Source organism: Bombus bifarius, unplaced genomic scaffold, assembly GCF_011952205.1.
Source record: "Bombus bifarius isolate JDL3187 unplaced genomic scaffold, Bbif_JDL3187 scf7180000008048, whole genome shotgun sequence".
Lineage (NCBI taxonomy): Eukaryota > Metazoa > Arthropoda > Insecta > Hymenoptera > Apidae > Bombus > Bombus bifarius.
In genome coordinates this window covers 149189-171790 of record NW_022884414.1, presented here as the reverse complement: position 1 = coordinate 171790, position 22602 = coordinate 149189, and the positions used below count along the sequence as shown (strand labels likewise).

General features: G+C 35.7%; 1 protein-coding gene across 4 annotated transcripts in view; it reads left to right on the top strand.

The window, feature by feature from the left end:
- LOC117208009 overlaps window positions 1–22602 on the top strand; it is a 132346-nt gene that overhangs the window by 83023 nt on the left and 26721 nt on the right. For 3 of the 4 annotated variants that reach the window (XM_033448800.1, XM_033448801.1, XM_033448799.1), the window contains exon 3: window positions 13773–13865. In XM_033448800.1, the coding sequence (XP_033304691.1) occupies window positions 13773–13865 (93 nt within the window). Of the gene's footprint in view, window positions 1–7439; window positions 7736–13772; window positions 13866–22602 lie in introns of those variants that run through there. The other variant, XM_033448803.1, reaches the window with a different exon arrangement.

Sequence of the window (22602 nt, the reverse complement as noted above, 5' to 3'; positions counted from 1 at the left end):
AAGTAGCTTTCTAGTGAATTAGGGCATATTTCGTTTTTCATACCACCCATCTTTTTTATGTTACAAGAACACACGAATGTTTCGTAAAAAATTCATGAAATTGCTATCACAGACAATATAGTATCAATTCGCGTGCTATCGTTACGTGGAAAATGAAATGCTAAAGTTGCGAAAGGGACGAAACTTCAATCGAAGGACACGCACTTACCACCTGCATTGTATCGAAGGGTGTTGCATGGCGACAGATGCGCAAGTGAAACCCTGCAAGGGGTGCACATATCGAGAGCCAGTTGAATTGCCGCCTGGAACGTGCGTGCCACGCATTTAGCTATAATATCGATGAAAAAGAAAAAAAAAAAAGAAAAAAGAGCGAGCGGCTGCGTTTCGTACAAAACAGACACCAACTGGCGAGGAACTCGGTGACAAGGTATTTGGTTGCTTGAATGGTATTTTTCAGAGTGAAGAATTTTGAACAGATTTCGATCTCTTTTAGAGGTCTTCAATGACTTCTTCTACCATATTTGATTAAATATATTTTTTCCCCGGTTATTGTTATTGGCAAAACGTGCTGTTGTATCATCTATTCGAGAACAATCTAATGAGAGAAAATGAAAAAATTATTTTAAAATGAAAATAAATTATTTTAAAAAGAAATTTTATAAATTTCTGTATTATTTTATATATAAATTTTAAAGTGGTTTCTGAATATTATTAAATATTTATGAGAAAACATTTTGATAATTATTCGATAATTATTTATCAAATCTATAGTTTACACAAAGCTTAAATATCAGTTTACACAATGTTAAAATATACAATAGAGTGAGAGTGTAGCGTAAAATGCAACATTTTATATCACACATTATTCTGATGTACGTACACTAAGACATACATTGTCAATGAGCGAATTAAATATAAAAATGTAATATCATCAAAAGTTCATTTACAATTCAATGTCGTGACACTTGGAATACGAATCGTGTCAGCTGATACATATGACATGACATTTCCTTCATAAAATTTCGAAGCTTGTTAGTTTCATCAACACACCCCTGCACGTCGATTCTTTCACGCATCGGATATCGTAATATCATTCGCGTTAGAAAGTACTGTTATACCTTCTTACTATTGCGTATCGCGTTTTAATATTACCATTGTGTACCAAGAGCTAATGAATAAACGATCGTCGTACGCGCTGTTAGCAATGCGATACAACCGTAATATGCGTTTCAAATCGTACTGATTCGAAATTGAATAGTACACCATGGATAGCCGAGGTCAATTGATATCGGACTTGTTCCTTTGTGATTAACTCCTGACATTTTATAAAATCGTATCGTGTATCTGTATTTGTTAGAACGAGAGAACAAATTCAAGGGATTTGATTTATTGCTAAATTTATTGACGACCAGTCAAGGATTGGAATTAATAAGTAGAAAATTATTTTCAGCAGACTGACAACTAATTCTCGTATATATCTCAAGATCTTTGAAAAATATCTATACTACAGTTATAATTTTGTTAATTGAAGAAACTCTATGCTATTCTCAACTTCAAAGAATAAAAATTCTTTCATTGTTCGAATTTTGTATTTACCAAATGTCCAGCTGGACAAATTGTAAAGTACAAATTAAATAATAAAAGAAAAAAAACCGTTCAATTTTAAAGCGATGAAATAGTTTGTATTATTGAGTTCTGAAGAACTATCTTTCCATATATTGCTCTTTTTTATCTGATTGTATAATACATTTCTGCAATTCAATTTAAATTCTGAAATTATAATTTTATAGCTTTATACCTCATAAAGCACACATTGCATCGTACTCTACTCAAATTTATTCTTTACAGATTAGGGTGCGTTAAGGTTCTATAATTACACAACAAATCACATAACACACCAAAGTATGCGGTAACACAGAAGAATGTATACAATAGTTGCAAACACAATTAAGATTAACATTAAGTGGCATAGGTGTGTAAATACTTTGGGATGTATTTGCAAAGAATCTGGGGGAGTGTCGATAAGTAGGATAGTGGGTTGCGCGTAAAGTTCGTAAGCACGCGGTTCTCGATGACATTCTCAAACAGACATTACAATCGGTCCATCATCCATGCTTCGAACTATTCGCGCGTCTCGAACAAAGACTATTGCTGTTGCACATACCGCCCACGTTGCTTTCCCGTGGAAAATATTACACGCTCGATGAAGCCACGTGTTCGTATTATAATGCGATAAACTGTGATTTCAGGCAACCTAAAATCTTGAATTTTATTATAACCTTTTAGATTTGGACATTTGGTAAAATTGACGTAGATCTAAATAAGATCTTTGTTTATCTAAATTTATATAATACACTTCAAATCATAAAACTTTTTTTGAAGATAAATGATTTTCTGCTATCCAATTTCAATCGATAAAAGCTTTTCTATATTATTCAAACTTGACAAAATAAAATACCTCGTATTATTGAATTTTTTTTATCATTATTTAATTTGTGCCTTACAATTTGTTCAGCTGGACATTTGGTAAATTTTATTGAATCTTGACAAAATCTAAAGGTTTCCTACTATTTAATTTACAAGTATGAAAAGTTTAATTCTTAAAATAAAAATTAAATGAATGAAAATACAAATTTTGTTAAAGGACTCCAGTTTGTATCTGACAGAGGTATGGGATAATTATATAGCTCTCCTTAAAAACTAAGATTGACCCGAGAGGTGGGAAGAAGAATATGTAAGAGCAGTTCCACTTGGACTGCAAGTTAGTTCATTCAGATAAGTTTTACTTGTACGTTGAGTCATACGTGTATCACATCGCATTTGTCATCCCTTGACCGTGGATTCGTTATCGAACCTGAATTCGTCGTCATCAACATCTCGACCATCCGATCGCCGCTATTACTTGTAGCCTCTTGTAATAACCACATTTGTATCAATAAATATCAGCTATAACTGCAATGGTAAATTCGAGTGAAGGTTCATCAAACGCCCAAAATTCCAACCTTAACCCGACATATATATTCTTTTATATATTCTCTTTGGAGAAACTTCTTTTGTACATCGCCCGTAAAACTCGGAACTTTAGTGACGAAAAGCAGAACACACGTTATCCTACGGAAACAAAAAAAACATTCAGAAGTTCGTCCAATACTTAAGACAATTGTCCGTTGGATATCGTTATGATGCTGGAAGACCAGCGTTGGAGGTCTGCAAAACATCCGAGTAAGGAAAGGAGAGGCTGACACGACCGTGAGACCGGCAGTCTCTTTGTTATCGTTCTTCCTTTTACTCTCCCGAAAAGAAAGTCTTTCATTGTTGTTGGACCCGACAAGTGGTGTCTGGAAATCCTCAAACCCAGCGCCAGATCTGTGAAAAGCCGGCGTCCTACGTACTTAGGAATATCGTCTTCTAATTGAAAAGACCACCCTCCGGTTAGATCACTGGAAATATACTGCCGCAGTTGTGGTTGCATTTTGGTGCGTTTTAAATGTGCACTTTCGAATTTAAAAATAGAATTGTTGAAGAAGTTTAGGAAAGTTGGAATTACAACATTGAAATTACGTTTCTACTTTGTTATCTCGAGAACTTTTATCCCATTATATATGTATTATAATATTAGACAAAAATTTGAATGGGAAGTAGAATTTTTAAAGAGATTTGAGGACTGTTAGAAAAATTTACCAAATGTCCAGCTAGACAAATTGTAAAGTATAAATTAAATAATAATAAAAAAAGAAAGAAATTGGAGAACTTTCATGCGAAGGTATTGGAACTCCATTTTTATTCTAGTACCCTATAAATATTGTATTAATATTTTAATATTAATTGTGGTGGGAGGAATTTGGATTTGAAATCGAATTTCTAAAGAGGAATTTTATACAGAAGTATTTGAATTTTATTTCTATTACACTATCACGTGAATATTATCTATAATAATATTTATTCGAAAGGGGAAAACTTCTAAAGAACGGGATTTAGGCATGAAAGTATTAGAATTTCATTTATACTCGATTGTTTATCTTTATACTCTATTTTTATCTAGATAGTACGTGTTTTACTACTTTCCTGTTCACGTAAAGATATTTAGAAACGAGGTTTCCCGTAAAGGATCCGTTCACTTCGCCAAGTACGAAACGGTACCTCTACCAATTATCTCCAATTTCATACGTTACTTCGTACACTAGTTTATAACATTGTGGACCATTAAATTAAATTAGAGCAATTACTGGAAATTTTTCAGGGCATTTATTCGATATTATTCTTGTAGTTTTTACGTGGTTATTGTTGTTAAAACCTTTATCAAACGTTTTGCAATAACTACTTAATGCAATGCATTTTTTATAGATATCAATATACATTACGTGTGATTTATCATATAATAAAGGTAACATGCTAATTCATTAAATCGAAGATACATATAATTTGCATTAAAAAAACAAAATTTGCCAATCTGTTTAGAATAAAAAATTCCTTTAAACTTTTTACATATGGTATCATAAATTCCTATATGATTCTCAAATTTGTATAGAATATCACAGAATTTCGTAAATTATTCTTGACAAATATTTTTCCATTTCACTTCAACGTTCTATTCTGATTGTCGTAATTCTTAGATTCCATATTTAAATAATTATAATGCTTCGTAATAAGTTACGAAACAAAATTGCTGTCCGTCTTTTTCGATCCATATAAATTCTTCTCAGACTCTAAACTTAGCTTTATTTTGTTGGAGACTAAATACGCGCAGAAACGATCCTGAATCTGAAGCTCGGCGCCATGCAAATCTAAAGACCGGTTGCGAGGGCGTCAGCTAAATCTGTTTTGTATTTCCAGTTTGAAACGAAAGGACGCTTGAAAGCAACTCAACTCCATTCTCTATTCTCTGAACCACTAACCACTTTATTCGAATTAAGGTCTTAAATTTTTCCAAACACTTTATGGATCGTGAATCACGCGAATGACAACAACGTCTTCAATCCTCTACTTTTAAAAATATCAATTTTTTCTTCTATTGAACACGTGCCAGCGTTTCACGCGCCGAAGGGTTTACGATTATGGACAAATGGAATGAGCTCTGTTGCAAGGATCAGTAACGCAATGATTCTTAGCCTTCCTTACGTTCTATGAGTATTCAGAAAAATTTGCTGCCGTTTATCGATTCGCCACATGAATTTACATACGGCCTGTAGAGAGAATAATGCGAGTCCTTTGGATAGTCATGTGTTACGAACAAATGGAACAAATTTGTGTCTTTTGGACATTATGAACGGTGTTTTGGAAATGATACCTTTTTATGGATACTGTGGTAATGGGTTAAAATTACAGTGTTTTACTGTGGTAAGGAAAGCGCTCTCTATAAAACAGATGTTAATTTGCCTCGTTCTTGACATGGAAACTTTTTATAGAAAACTTACATAAAAACAATATAATTCGAATTGATCAAATTCGTTGAAAAATAATAAAAATTAATTTCTAAATAAATGGGGATGAAAATATTCAAGTTACATAATCGTACACTTGTAATAAAAAAGGACAAAAGAAAATTCTTTTGAAGCTCCTCTTCAATCTACTATACACGTACATTTTCAAATACACATCAAATAAGGAAATAAAGGGAAATTGTTTAAAATTCGAGTTACGTACGCCTACACTTAAACATAATAACAGAGTTAAACTACTGAAATCATCGTGAAAACAAAACTTCAATTTTTGACTAATATCATCTATAGAAAACCATGTACCAAATCCCAAGAAATTGAATTTCATTGATGGTTAAAACATCTCGCCGAAGAACACACTTTCTGATTAATATTAATGTAGTAACATGTACGCAAATAGTACGCCCATTCACCGACGTAACGAACACAGAAAAATCTCGTATACACGATTAATAAAGTTGGTTCACGATTCACACGCCCACAAAGGAACAAGTCCCTGGTGCAAATTGCCGCGGGACGCTAAACGTAGAAATTGAAGGTAGATACGAATCGACATAGCCCTCGAGGGAAAAAAAAGGAAGGGAACGAACGAAGGAGAAAGAGTTCCCAAAATTACTCATTCTTTCCCGAATCAAGTTGCGTAACAATCTCGTAGCATCGTAGCGTAACGTAAAACGTTGTCAGTGTCGTGATGGGCTCACTCTTCTTCCCTTCCCCTTTACCCCTTTATCACCCCTTCCTTCATCTTTTGTGTCACTATACGACTATACGTTCATTGGCGTCTCCCTGTTCCCCACCACATTGTGAGTCTTTTCTGTGGCCCTGTTCGCCACTTCCCCTTTCCGTCCGTTCGAAAACCCGATTCTCCCTACCCAACCGCCCTTTTCTCCCTCTCTTTTTCACGTTACAACTGACCCCGGCCCTCTCACCCACGCTGCAGTCCTCGTAGTAAAAATGATGGCTGTGTGTAGACTGTAGTAAACAACAGGGGCGCACCCTCCTATATTTTTGCTAAGATTCTTCCTAGGGCCTTTATTCAGGTTGATGTTTTATTTTTTATGGTTTTTTAGGTTGAAAGAATTAGTTTGTCTAAAGTATTAGAATATCTACAGTTTAAATGAAATTTAATATTTTGTAGAAATTATTAACTTTCAATTGCACCCATATTTTTATTATACGTATTAATAGCGTGTGATGTTTTTGGCATATAAAAAACGAGCAAGAATCATCAATGGCGGGCTTTAAGTATATCATACAGTTAGAAGTAATTTATCGTTCTCTAATTGCCAGTTCTCAAACTTATCCATACGCTGGAAACCCAATTCTTTACGTTTAAAAGCAAGCACAGGGATATCAAAGGACACTGCATATCCGACTTTTATGCGAAGACAAATATCAATAAATGTTACATTGTAAAAGACACAATATTTGTCTTCACCAAAATTATGAATTAAAATCACCAACGACACGCCTTTATTTTGATAATTCCCTGAACAAACGTCCAAACCTATTCAAACGTTCCAAGATCAATCTCCCACCCTCAAGAATGAAACGATTCCATAACACGCTAAAAACATCCAATACACGTTTATCTTTATCTCAGTAATTCCCTAAACAAATCTCCAAACCCATTCAAACATTCTCAAACCAATCTTCCGCCCTAAAAAAGAAACGATTATACAACGTGCTAAATAATGCTAAAACATACCGTAAAATGCTCAATGTACACCCAATATGTAAACTGGGACTCTCAAACAGAACTCAAGGAGCCTGCGTCCCTGGAGTCTCCAACTCCATCCAGAAACTTCTTATACTATAGCGTACTACGATCTTACTATACCTCGTACGACAGTGACTGTAGCTTCGTAGCACGAACGCAGGTCCGTAGTGGTGATCACCAGGTTTGGCGCGTTTCCCAACCTGTCCGCAGGAGTCCCATGGGCGCTGCTGTCGGCGCGGTGCGGTCCCAGCCCTATCCGGGCATTGTTGCACCGACGCCCGGCTAAGAGAGTACTTGTTGCTTCACGCGCGACCCTTGTGTATCGTCCTGTGCTCTCGTGTTGTTCATCAAAGAAGCAAAAAACAAAAAGAACGGCTAAATCATGTACAGTGCTAGCGTCCTTAATCCATTGAAAATCGATCGTGGATGATCTCGAGGAGTTGTTATCGGTGGATAGTGAAAGAGACGTCTCGCAACGCCCAGAGAAGGATCATTCGTATTGGCACCGTGCCGAGAAAGGACGAGGATGAAGCAAGAGCAGAGACCAAGGAGGCAAGCCCTTTTCCAGATCGCTAAGGTTTGATCCTTTTTCACGTTACTTCATAAAATATCGCATTAGATCGTTTGTTCGCTAACTTGCCCTTGATTCCCGAAAAATGTTACTAGACTGCGCATGTTTATGCAGATTGGTACCTTTATAAAAACAGCTAGGGAAATATAACGCTCGGAGACGTTTGGTTCACCCGCTATATACCATAACAAATACTATACTTGCTCTCTTAATCGAGAAGATGCGTATTTTTGGTAATATAGTAGATATATCAATTGTAAATGTTCGCGATCTAAATATTACAAAATCCAGAAGTCGTACCAAGTAATGCGATAACTGTGACGAAGAGAATAAAGCACAGAGAAAAACTGAGTTCGAGGACGCTGCCTAAAGTATATTTATTATACAGTACGTTTGCGTCTTTCTGTGAATTATCAAAATCAAGATATGTAGAACCTGCGGCACACCTAGACAACGTATTCGTTACTAATGGCGATTTATAGCTATCTATGTAACTACGTTATCGTTCATTTTGCAATCATAGACCGTAGATCGTGTAGACATATCTGAGTGGTTAAGATCAACTTTTCTCGGATGCAGTTCGATACGCTGGAATAACGCATATACCGTTACATGTATCTCGATCCCGAGGCTGTGTACCTGTTGATTCGATGTCTGGTCGCGCTCGTTTAAATCACGTCGTGTATACGGGGCTTGCTTGTATTCCGTCCCGGAGGATTTGTTGTCTAGATGCGTTTTGTAGTGTAGCGGCTTTAAGGTTTCAGGAATTTCACGTGAGGGATGGAACTAGAGGGTCAGGTTGTGGTTGTGGTCAGCGGTCTGACCGTGATGGATTTTTAGAGGAGTGGAAATGTAAGATGAAACGGCAGGTAAAATTCGGGGTATAATATATTCAAACTTTCAAGTATCGCCGAGATGTTTGTTGTATTTTGGGATTTATTTTTGTCCGTAAAATGTTCGAGTATTGACATTATTTTACCATCGATATATTCAATGTTTAAGCTGGAAGTATCTAAAGTTACAAAATCAACAATAAAATTTCATATTTGATAATAAATCGTTGAATCGCCGTTAATACACATAAAAATGATATTGTCTTTTAGAAATTTCTATTTATGGATGCGTGAAGCTTTCTTTACAAAGTTTCTCTTACGCTTAATTCCTATGGCCGAACTTTTCATGACAAAAATTATGTAGGTTCTAATTTGTAATCTACTAATAAACAAACGATCTATACACGTGTTATCGAAGTATTCAACATGGGTCTTAATTGGCTATCAAAATATCCCAATTTTGCAATAACAGCTTATTCAAATCAGCCGAATACCTTAAACAATGCAAGAATTCCGAATAGTTTCACCGTGTCCCAACTTCTCGCGATCCAAACGAGGCGTTGTCACGTGTGAACAACTCTCGAAATGGAGAAAACTCGAGTTGACACACATTTAATGGAGCCCGGTAGCGGCGGTTGTTTCGAAATGAGCGATTAAAACTTCGAGGTGGCCAATATTCGTGCGGTTTGTCGATAATAGCATAAACGGTGGGCAACAGCAGCGGTTCATGGAATCGCAAGAAACTTGAAACTATGCGGCGACTCGCGATCGATTTTCCTCTCGTTTTCCTGTCACTCCTCTCGTCGTCTGTGAATGAACGCGTTTCTGGAGCAATGCGATCAAACGCGTTTCCGCGCCACTACAGCTTTTCTATTTAGATACTTTAGCGATTAGTGCATCGCGTGTATGGGGTCGATCGCGTATGGAAATCGCGTGAAATTGTCGGTTACGCATGCAAATCAGATACGCCGGTGGGAAACGAGGCACTTTCGTGATGAAATCAATGACTTATATACAATACGCTCACCGCCGCTATGTGAAGTTAAAGACTTTTTTGTAGGATTCTGAAGAAGTGAAGGGAATCGGGTGAGAAGAGTAATATTATGACGATTAATTAAATGTAAGCAGCGACTCGAAAATGAAGCAATTTTACAAACATTGTGGGTCGCTTATGATTCGCATGGCATCACGTGGATTGACTTATGACCAATAATAATTGATACAAAGATGAAATCGCTGTTGCATTGTTATATCGCATCAGTGTATTGTTAGAAAAATTTTCCGCTAGTAGATCACGCTTTAATATTAATTCAGAAGTATTTCTCATCTTTTTTCAAAAGAACGATTGCAAGATAATTTTGTTTCGTTTAATACGATTCTTTTATCTAGACGTTAAGAACAATAAGCAGTAATTAAAAGCTTGATTAAAACATTTAATTCATCTAAGAAAAGAAAACAAACAATTTTGTATTTATTTTGCGATTTTTAACAGTGTTGCTGATATTTAATATTATGTTGTTACTAATAATCCATTATATTGGCTAATACGATTATGAAGAGTTAGTAAAGAAAATGATTGATAACGATAGAAAGGTAGACAAGCTTTCTTATAAAGAGATAAAATCAAAGATTGAATTTGCACAAGAGTGTCTTTTTAATTTATGAAGAATGCAAGTTTCCAGTTACTTGTATCTTTATTTTAGATTAATCTGTATGCAATGAAATTCCATTTTACGGTATATATTGAATTATAGCATAACTTGAAAAAAGAAAATTTAACAAGTTTGCAAGTCTGTAGAGGAATACATATTTCTCTCCTCAAGACCGGTGCGTTTCATGAAGCAGTCCTGAACGAATGCTTCGGAGTCATGCAACAATAATTAGGTATTTAGCACAGTTTGCAATTGTAAAGAGTTAATGTAATTTCTATGAGACTTCCTTTTGCCGGAACGAGTTAATAAAAAGAAACGCGTGATTCAATTAAGAACAACTTGAAAAAATTTGGGAAAGTATAAAGATATAAATAGAAGTTTCATTGATCAGTTGAAAGGCATAAATGGAAAATTTGGAAAATTGTAAAAGTGGACAATTTTGAGATAAAGGTTTTATGACGCTTTTACGCTACGTTAAAAGATACCGCATCAGATTTCATTAAGTAAGAGGATATTGATTGATGACTTTCGCAATGAATTATTCCATTTTCTTGTAACAGAACGACCAGTCATCTCTACAAACAGAATGAGTAACTGTTACCGTAACGTTTCCTCACTAATTGCTTCACACATTGATTAGTTGTCAATTAATATGTATCGAGGTGAGACCAGTAAATATTACCGTTGTTTTATAAACAACGGACCTATAGTTATTTCATTTTTCAACGATTTATCTCTACAAATTCTAAATGATTTTCTTTTTGTATTCTTGGATAAAAAAGAAAACTAAACATAAGAGGACGTATATGTATAATCTTATAAAATTGATATAATGGCAATGTCACAAAAGTTTCACAGAACTATTCTATTTGCTTAAATAGCTTTTGCTATATAATTTTTATCTAAATATTAATTTTACGGATAAATTGCCATTCGTATTTTACATCGTCGAAATACTCGTCTTCCTTTGACAGGGGAAAAAATGAAGAGGCGCATTGAAGAGGGAAACGATTTATAACAACCAAATCGTGCACTTGTCTCTCGAGCACTGTATTTTGACTTGACCTGGAAGTCATGTTAATACGCTCCTACCAGAGGAAGGACCCTGATTCACCTGTTGGGTCTCACGAGTCTTTCAAAACACGTCCATTCAATGAAAACACTTTCCCGCATATACGTGCACACCACTTCTGGATCTTCCTTTTATGATAACGCTGCAGAAAAAAGAGAACGCCATGGATCTCGTAATACGAAACATGAATGAGGCGGGTTCAATGGATTTCTTAGGTTATACAGATCCTTTGAGAATATAATATCAGCCATTACTCTTATATATTTTATTCATTATTTATCCATATTATATTTAATCTGTGACTTTATAAAATATTTATTTAAAATATATTTGTTAGAATTATTTATTTATGAATACATTGCGGATGTTAATGTATTTCTGACAAATTTAAAGGTATATAATACCCAGATATAATGAAATATTCCAAATAGAATGTTATATCAATATAGAATAGAATATTCAAAGTAGAATCGCTATAATATTTAAAATGAGGAATGAAATAAACATTGTTTATATTATCTAGCTTAAATATTATTAATTTAGAATATTTTCCAAAAGTATCGTACGTTGAAACGCAAGATACACGGAATAAACCAATATTTGATGTTCTCAATTTGCCACATTATCTCTGACACACTCATAAAAATTTCTGCAGTAAAACGAACAAGATCAGATTAAAGAGTTTAAAATCTCAGAATCTGAATTAACTTTTTCTCTTCATTTCAAGGAATCAAGGACGTTACCAAAACTTGTTCTTAAGTAAATATTTTTAAAGAATTATGCAAGCACACTTTCAATCATTTCTACATTTTGCTTAACATTTGTCCTCGACTCAACCAGAGCATCGAGACGTTTGAGGAAAAAATTAATTGGAATTTACAACGCGCCGATTCTCCGTGTTTAATTGAATTAGCACAGTTTCGTAAATGAACTTCGAATCGAATTAACTTCCAATAAATTCGGAGGGAACGCGACTCACAAAAGTAGGTAGCTAGCCGCGTTCCAGTCCCATGTTTCTTCCTCCACGCAAAAATACATTACAGCTAATTAAATCGGATCCATGATATCGCGATAAACGCGCTTTATTGCGATCTCGAATTCTGCAATTAACTTAATTGCATGAAAGGCAATTTCTTTCGTCGTGTTTTTCGCTCGTCCAACAAATTATCATTTGAAGCTATTAGCCGAAAATATCGCGTTATTAGGCCATCACAATGTTTCCTCGTTTTTGTTATATTTCACTTTAACGTTGCACAAAATCCCGCTTAATAATTTTGAAACATCTTTTATTTTTATCATATAAATAGTATAAATAGAAATGTATTTTATTTAATTAATTAATGTTGAAAGAATATTATAACTAAAGTGATTTTTTTGTACATTTACGATTTTACACAGAGAATTATTACTAGAAGTTCGATTTTGATTTTAATAATTTTAATTTTAACAGTTACACGATACAGTCAGGTGATATATTAATTTCGTCATTTTATTGCTTGATAATTTACCAAACGTAAGGTGTATGATTTTGAGGAGCATACCGGATATTTTAGCCTCCCAGACCGGAAAGGCGAAAATAATGTTCCGCTATGCTGCAGGACATGGCCGCGGAAATTGTGATTTACTTTCCCTCAGAATAATAATGTGCTCACGATACTGTGGACTACTATCGTGCGTGGTCAGAGTCGCATATCACACAGCATGTTGTTGTATTTACATATTACTTCCTCATATTGCATGGACATCCACACCATTGTATTTTCCATTTGTTCGATATGTCCGGATCTCAGAAATTTATTATTAGTTACTAAATCGCGATAAAAAGGAGTTGCAAAGATGTACAAAAACTGCGTATGAGATATGGTATGAACACAATTCTGTACAAAAATGTATAATATTATAATCGTAGGAAAAATTTCCATTATACACGACCTTCGTTTTTTCAACACTGATTAAAGATTATTAGATCTGAACTGTTTTAATTTGATGTATATGAAACATAAAGAATACCTCTTTTGTTTGAAATTAGCAGATACAAAATGTTAATTATCATTAAATCGGTGATGACTTGCAATTTGAATTTTTTAAACAGAGGTACTAAATGACTAAAATTAAATTAAGTACGCATATAATACAACTAATAAATAAATATAGAAAGTATGACAGAAAATAAAATAATTCAATTCCAATATGGTTGCAATAAAACAGAAATACTATAAATTGAATCATAGAACGGTATTCCTATTGATCTATAAAAAGGTTATTGCAGAACGTACGGAACTATAAAACTTCTGTTGTTTACAATACTCGAGGAGAAAATCCACGAAAATCTACTTTACAGCTATAAAATATCTAGTTTTCAGAGCGAAAACCTCGCTATGGTATTTTCTCAGAGCTTTACGATATTTTGTCAGCGTGTACGAGTTATCGCCGTGGCGCGGGCTCAATTTTACACGCCTTTAAAAATTCATTTTCTCTTGTTTCAGGTGTTATGGCACCTCGATATCTTCCGGCGCAGTTTCAGGGAGCTTTCCGGGCACGCCTGCATGCGGGAATCCTGCATCTTTTGCGCCCTCAAGGTAAGCCAGATGGATCTTTTCCCAACATTAAAACGAGAAAAAGAGCGGGAATCTCATTAAGAACCGAGATCGTAGGACATGGCTAAATGCGTTCCTTGTGAAAGAACCTGGATAGTAGGCTGTCTCTCGTCACCGGATATTATTTACTAAAGCCCGTGATGAAACGAACAAATTGTCCGTGAAAAAAAGTATTTTTCTGAACGTTCCTTATTTACCTTGCATCTATTCCAATGGAACAAAATTACGTTGGCCTATTTGTAGAATTGGTAGCAAGAATGCGTCGAATTGAATTTATATTGTTAGTGCCTTAAGTTGTTATCTTGCATCGATAACTATATTTTGTATATTAATGTGAAAGTTAATTGCAAGTCGTAGAAATTCTTGCGTTTAATGTTTTGTGTTAATGTTTCTTCGAAGATAGATTTATGAGATTGATAATTATGTTTTGAGTCGTAGATTGGAACGATCGTGATTATACCTTGTAATAGGCGATCGAGTAGTTTTGAATGTCATACAAGATTTTATGTCTCTGGTGCTCATTTATAATTTTGTAATAATTTTTTTGTCTGAAGTAGGAGCTAAAATATTTCTATGTATCGCAAGGAGAAATTACTAATTATTATTGCTAATCTTAAGTAGAGATATAGAAAATGGGGAGTAGGAAGGGCTCGATAAAGAAGCAAGTATTATACTTGCATAAGTGCTACGTTTTCAAAAACGAATGTACACATGGTATCTTGTGATAATAATGATATCTAGGTTTTTAATGTTTGAAAGCATACATAGGTCTCTTTTATAAGTTTCACATTTGCTTTAATCTTTCCTAAAGATTAATTATCTTTAGCTTGTCTCTCTAATTATCTCAAATTGAAGATTTTATTTACATATATCCTTTGAACCGAATTAAAACATGAATGGTCTAAACATAGACACAAATATTAATCTTCCTTATAAAGCTACATTCTCAGGAGCAAGATTTCAATTTTGACTCATCCAAACTAAACTCTTCTATTCAATTAAATATTAATTGATCTTTTCAAAATCCTCAAAATGACACACAATCCACAGATCAATCTAACAAAGACGATGATAATCCTAGGCAGATCTCGGTTTCATTAAAAACTGCCTTGACATCTTTACGTATCGATGAGCTTCGATGGTTCGCCAACAAAAGCGGACAGCCTTGAGTGGTTTTCGCGTGCAACGGCGTGTCAGAGACTGTGTCGCATCGAGTGATGTCGCTCGTGCGATTCCCTGGCTCCCACGACGATAATGAAAGCGCCGAGAGGGAGGAAACGGGACGCTCGAGATAAAAGTGCATACTGCATAGCCTCCGAAGCTCTCTCGAGAGCTTCAGACGAATAAGGATTGCCTTACGGTTGCCGTGTACCGTGTCCACTTCATGTTACAGCACCTATCTCCCGTAGGTAATCTAATCTTAAAGAAAAGGAGTACCTCTCTCGGTTTTATTGCCGCAGAATGAAGGTTGATGTTTACGTCGTACACATTGTGGCATTTGTCATAAAACACGAAACATCTTGGAAATAATTGTAGCATTTCTTAGAAAAGCTTTTAGAGACGTTTTAAGGAAAATTTTGAGATTGTTCGTTGTACCAAAAAAATTCGTTAAAAAAAATTAAAAAGATTGCAAACAAGATCTTAATCTTTAGTGAATGGAGAGGAGGACGACTAATAACGTTGTTGCATTTTTTAATAATTAATTATCGATTTCGTCGAGATTTTTTTTTAGGACCGTAGTGTCGCTTGTTATTCTAGTTTTGTCAGAGAGAATTCAATGATATTGGCCGATGACACGATGCAAATTGAAAAAAAAATATGATACCTGATTCGAGATTGATTTTCAAAGGTTTCTACAGCGAAAACTTGCAGAAATGGGAAAGGTATTACTAACGATACGTAGGCATTGAATTTTGACGACGATCATCACAATGTGGGAAAATATAATACTTTATAAGTAAAGTGCTGTGACATTAGCCTTTCTTGATCGTACTCTCTATTTTTGGATAACAATAATTTCTTACTATACGTACGTATATTCACTGTTTCAACACGAATGAGTTGCGGTTCTCTAGGTTTTGTAGTCTCTCATTGGGCTCACCGATGAAACCTGTTTGTTCATTAGTACGAAGGTGAAACTGGTAGACTGAAACTGGTTCTTTTAAAGAGTAATTGTTAGTTCTACTAGGAAATTGTAAGAAAGATTTAAAGTTGTTGAGCAGTTCCTGCATCATTGTAGCGACAATGAATAAAACTTTATTCTTCTCGCATGCCAAAAGAACATACTGCCCTGAAAGGATTAAACTTCCAACAAACTGTATCAAACCGCCTCTATAAATCGCAAATAAATCGTCAAAATCTTCACGTGATCGAAAGATATTTGCACATGTCCCGTGCAATTGAACTTCGACAGAGGCAGCGATCGTAACGGGCTCTCAGACCTTTCTCCTGCGAGAAACACGTTCTCAGGTGTTCCGTGATTGGTCGAAAGAGCGGAAAGTGCCCCTCCACGTCATTACAGGTTCATTGTAGTAAACGTACAGCGAGTAACACTTCTTGGAAACCCTCGTCCTATGCATGAAACGAAACGTCGCGTCCGATGTTAGGACGTGAAAACCAAAGCGTTGGATCCTCCCAAGTGTTCTCACGGGGTTAATTAGCAATCTCGTGAGTTAATTGCCGGCAGCCAGAGGGTACCGTGTTTCGAAGCAAGTTCGCGAGAACATGTAGGCTATCCTCGGCTTGGCAGCGCTGTATAGTTTCGTGTGTCTTTTTGTTGCCATATTCTTTTTCTTTTGTTCCGTGTGATTTTGAATCCAGTAACATGTTGAAGCTAGGTTTGATATATTGTATCGTTTCTTGATCCTTTTTTGGGAGTCTTTAAACGATGGGTTAGAAGATTAGAAAGCGATCGTTAGGCAACAGAAATAGCGAATTGGACAGTTAATGGTTGGGTTCTGAAGATAGGACTAATATTAGAGAGAGTTTAAGGTGAAGGTTAGGACTAATGGAACTTTCGTGCAAAAATTTTCGTTTTTACCATTTACTCTGCTTATATCCCGTTGGTGTTGTTTATAATTTGATAATTTGATAACTGTTTCTCTTATTGATTCTACTGATAAAAAGTGGAAAGGGATAGAGGGCTACTGTAAATACTATAAATAAATTTATAAATATTTGTAATGTTTTGTATATGCGTTACTCGCATATGATTTATATAGAGGAAAACACCTACTACATGCTGTAAAAGTTAGGGTGAAATCAGCAACAAGATGCTTCTTTTAAATCATAAGTCTCCAAGGTGTATCGAAGGTTTTAATTTAGAGTATTGATAGTGTGGCACACGAGCTACCCACAATTTCTAGGTTAAAAAATTAAAAAGGAAGTCATACAGTCCTGTCACGTTATGGTACACAAGCATCAAATATAAAAGTTTCTTCTGAGAAGAGGAAGTATCCCTGCATACCAGAGAAGGGGTACGTGTACCATCCAAGAATTTGACCTGACATAGCTCACGATGATTCACCAGAAACGTATTCGAAGGGTCGAAACTTCTTCAGGGTTAATACGAACCGAGACGACCCTTTACTCAGCATTTGCGTTACTTCTTTGACTTTACGACTCCGAGACCTCACATACTTACATCTCACCCCTCTAAGGCATAAACATTATTACTGTAACAAACGATTATTTAACGATATTAGACCACAGCTTGCCTTCAAGCTATGAGGTACTTATTCAAAACAATCTCATATTCTAACGAAATTGAGTGCACGTGTAAAATATTATTTCATTTTATTTGTTTCTCGATTCCTACACTTTAATCTCAGACTAACACAAATTTCCTAATTCACGAAGAATAAAATATGACTAAAAAATAGGAAAAAATAATAATTTAGAAGATTTCAGTATAATTATCATTTTCATTTGCAATTTAATCTCAAAAGAATATCGTACCCTTTAAATAAAAAGTCCAACCTAACGTCGGTGTTATATCACTGTCTAAAATTTTTCCAACTATCCACACAGATATTTCCATTAAACGTCAACTTTCTTCTGAAACTTATCAGGGTACATAATGCTTAAACGCATACCATTTTTATCAAGCAAGTGGAATCACATTCGATATCAACCTAAATACATAGATCGCATTATGCTAATGAATTTATTTATTATGCCAGCACGAGCGATCCGTTATCGATGCTATCTGGAAGAAAAACGATTAAGGGCTATGGCAGTTACTGTCATCAAGGACAAGGATAATGGCCAGTCATTTCAGCCATTGGGAACTATTATCAAAGACGGTCATTCTTAGAGTCGATTAGATGAACAGTTATATTCTGCTAGACCCTTGTACGTAACACTAGAGTCCATGGAATTTGCTCTCATTTTGTCCAGCCTCGGGAGTACGATTTGTGGCCGTGCGGCGTTGCGGCCGCACTGGTTACTAACACCGTGTAACTTTATTTCCGGATGTCTCGAATGATTGAACTTGTACCTTCTGACTCTGCAGAAAATCCTCCCCACTTGGTTCTTCAGCTTCGGATGCCGTTGCGCAATCGAAGTAATTTTATTCGAAAAATTCTATGAGTTACGAGTTATCAGTATCAATAGATTCTTTTGCACGGAAAATGAATTTCTAACTTCTGCGAAGTCACTAATATTAGTAAATATTAACTTATCGTAGAGAACCTTAGATCATTAAGAGCCTTAGTCGTTGCAGTACATTACTTTTGTTTTTATCGCTGGTCAGATGATATTACAGTGGCACAGTTTTCATGGTACATGGTCAAGTATTACTGAGATTTTTGTCGCTATTAACGGACGCTTTTTGAACAGGTGTTTTCTATCTCAAGGAAGCACATAAATTCTTCCTGTTTTCGGTGGCTAATGGTTTTTTGATGTTCTGCGAGTAAAAGGTGGGTCAGTTTTTAGAAAGTTCATGGTCGAAGATCGTGGTCTAGCATCACACAATTGTCAAAATCGTGGCTTCCATGTGTAAATCTTGTCCTTTTGCAGGCATATACCGGTATTCGTCCTATTAGCTTTGTAATTTCGTCATGGTTCGAATAATACATTAATAATGATTAAATAAGCTTGATTTTGAGTACGTGAATATAATTATACATCACGATATTAATAGTATCATATTAGTAATTATACGTAATAAATTTCGCAAATTTAAAACAACATACCAATTTCCTGACTGTATATTACTGATAATAACTATGATAATATATCTGCGAATAACACGGAGGAGAAAATTTCATAACTTGCTCCATTTCATAATAAACTGGTAAATCTATTTATCAAGAAGCAAGTATTAGTCACTCATAAAGTTAGGGAACCACTTATGATTCAAAGAAAAATCAAACGGTATAAATGAATTTCCTTTTTTGGTATTTTCTTTTTTGCGCTAACCTGATAATTAATTTCCGCTGTTAAGGCGCACGTTGTACTCGTAGGTGTCGTATCATTTTCCGCAAACAAGTTCGCTCGTTCCAATATTTTAAACTCGTATCTTACAATGAAAGTCTCCTTATCCAGCTCTATTCACTTCTCGTTATTATTTAATAACCGCGAAACGTGGGCAGCCACGCTCGTACGCGTAACTCAAGTAGTCGCTTGAGACGCGTAGGTTTCGTAGTATGTATTTCCTTCTTCCTAAACAAAATAGCATATTAAACGAAGTCTCCGCACGAAACGCTTGTTGTATGAATATTTAAACAGAAACGATGCTTCCTACGCTTCGAATCTCGACGATCGTCGCCGGAAACCACGCTCGCTTTTATCGGCTTCTTGAGAATTTCTTCACGATGATTTCGTGGATTGTTTTTATTCGTGTACGAAATTCGTTGTTCCAGACGTTGATAAGAACGTTAGGTCTTTAATCTTGCCCTGATCTTCGAGTTTTCACGTTCCAATTTTGTTCTTGCCTCAGCGAATAAAAAAGGCTTTCAATATTTTGAAAAATGCTCAATGCAAGCGGTTTGAACGTCTGAATATTTAAAAATTTGAATACTCGGATATTTTTTAATCGAAGTACACGAAAATTAAAATATTTGGAGATTCGGAAGTTTGTACAAGTTTGATAACTTGTAATTTGGATACTTGGAAATTTGAATATTCAGAAATCCGAGTATTTGAAGACAGTGGAAATTTAAATATTGGGAAAGTTGAGACTTTGTAGATATCGACATTCGAAAATTCAACATGTTAAGAATTTCAAAGTTTGAAAATTGAAGAATTCAGAGATCTGAAGATTTCAAAATTCGAAGATTTATAAATCATTGAATGAACGATCAATGGCAGAATAATGCTACCACAACGAGAGGACGCGATTCGGTCAGGTATATTCAAGCGTAGCTGCGACCACCTTTTCCGTCCGCTATACTTTTTCGTGTCGAGGCTCTCGTAGGCCCCGTTCCTTTGTGTGTTGGTGACACAGGGTCCAATCGTATCTTGTACATCGGGGCCTGGATACGTAGAACTGGCTTTTGTCCCAGTACTCGTAGTACGGGTCTCTCGTATTCTCGTACGATTCACGTACACCTTCAAGACCACACGGAACCGTTCCTCGTGACTGGAGTAGTTCTACGAGAGGAGCGGTGGACCGCAGGCAGGGGCGTACGGAGTAATTTCAACGCGTGGTCGTGTAGAAGCTGGAGCACAGAGCTTGCTCTCTCATGCAAATAAACTGCCTGACCCAACGGGGCGAGTCGTCTCCTTTTTTGCACGTCTGTGTCGTTATCTAGAACTAAATGTCATATTACATTTGCATAAATGTTGCAAGCAAACTGTTCAGATTTTCTTAAACATATAGTAATTTTAGATTATGAACGTATGAACATTTGATAGGTCGATATTCTGCCCTGTTCAGAGAGTTACGAAGTTTTTGCGTTAATAATATTAGAGTTTGTTATTTGGACATAGAAATGGGGGAATAGGAATAAAACTTAAAGGAACATAACGATGATAATTCTCAACGTGATGGCCTCTTTTTCTTTGGTTAGGATTACGGGCTATTAAGTCTTTTTTTTTTGTACTTCAAGTATGTCGAAGTGGATAATGGTAATGTAGTTTAAAAATTCTTGGAAGAACAGGTACTCTTTGATAGTATAGTTCATGTTGGTCAGAATAGTTGTTTTAGAGATTTATAAAGGGGATTACTTAATTGTCCAAGAGCTGGATTTATTTGTTCTTTGCACGTGTAGGTTACGTGTGGTAGATAAGGAATTGTGTCAGCGTGTTTTATGTGCTTTGATAACAACGCCTCGGTGATTAGAACTTTCTCCGATGATGTAATTCTTCAGGTTTAGTTTAAGTTACCTAAATCGTACGTGTTTGCCAAGAATCACTTCGCTGCTACATTTCCTTGGTGAATAATTAGATTGCTTTTCATTTTTGTAAAATTTATACTCAGTATATTTTCTATTTAGTATACCAGTTAGACAAAGCGTATTTGCTTGAATTTTTGAAAATTAGCTTGATTCTGTCTGTGTTTTAGAGCTCATCCTTTAATCTAACCTTCGCGGCAACACCTGTTCCCAACCCCCTTTTTAAACATATGTCCTGGCCCTAGAATAGTCTTCGATAAGAATCATCGTTGTACAGACACAGGTTACTACAAAATTTTATTACAAATTCACTCTCCCTTTATCAACTTTTTTCTTTGACAAAACAATTTTGCTACCTGCTTTTCGCATTTTGAAAACTTCGATTAAGTGAAATGCCAATAAAACACAGTGAGAGATAATAATTCTTTGCTTATTCAACGCAAATTTAAACAAATCCAAACTTAAATAATCCCCGAATTCAACACCAACTTATCTATTCAAAATTCTATCAAACTCTCTAAAATCCTTCTTTCATCCAATTAAAAATCTTCCGATCTTTAAACCAATTCAGAAACTAAATAATTCAAAACGGATACGTGAAAACTATTGTCAATAGTTCATCGATCCGGAAGTCTGCCAAAATCTCTAAAATATTTCACATAGCAAACAAAAAAGCAAAAGTGCTTTTAATAAAAATTATCCAGTCATCGAACCATCTTTTACAGAATTTTTTAATAATCAAACTATCACTCGAACAATTCCACCAAATTTTCCAAAATCTCTTGCCGAAATAATAATTACGAAAGGAATCGTTCAAACAAGAATTGTCGAATCATCGAACCATCTCTCGAAAGGAGCACAAATCTGAAGAAATGAGGCCACTGAAGAGCCTCAGGAATACAGTCCTGGTTGGGCCGGCGGTCGGCCAGGTTGGTGAACGTAGGACAGCTAACCAGGTGACGTCATTGGCTTCTCGGATCTATGTAGGGCCCGTGTCGTCGGTAGGGGAAAGAAGAGGGGCCAGCGTGGCGAGAAACAAGAGGAAGAAAGACGAAACGAAGGGTGGGAGTTGTTCTCCGGCACAGTGTGAGCCGTTGCTTTCAGGTACGAGCGCACGGCGCCGCGTGCAGGTAGTCTCGTGTTCGTCCTCCACGTTTCTCGACGCGATCGAACCTTTCCGCCCGATTCAACACGATTCCTCGGTCTTTAACGTCAACCCTCGCGATATCCAAATGTATATTCCATATTCCATATATATTCCATATACTCCATATACTGAAAACATCGAATAGAAGAGTGTTGAAGCGTCAAACGGTGGTATTGTGCTTTCTTCGTATCGCGGGCTGTTTCGGCTACTTTCTTCAATGAAGTATAAAGACGAA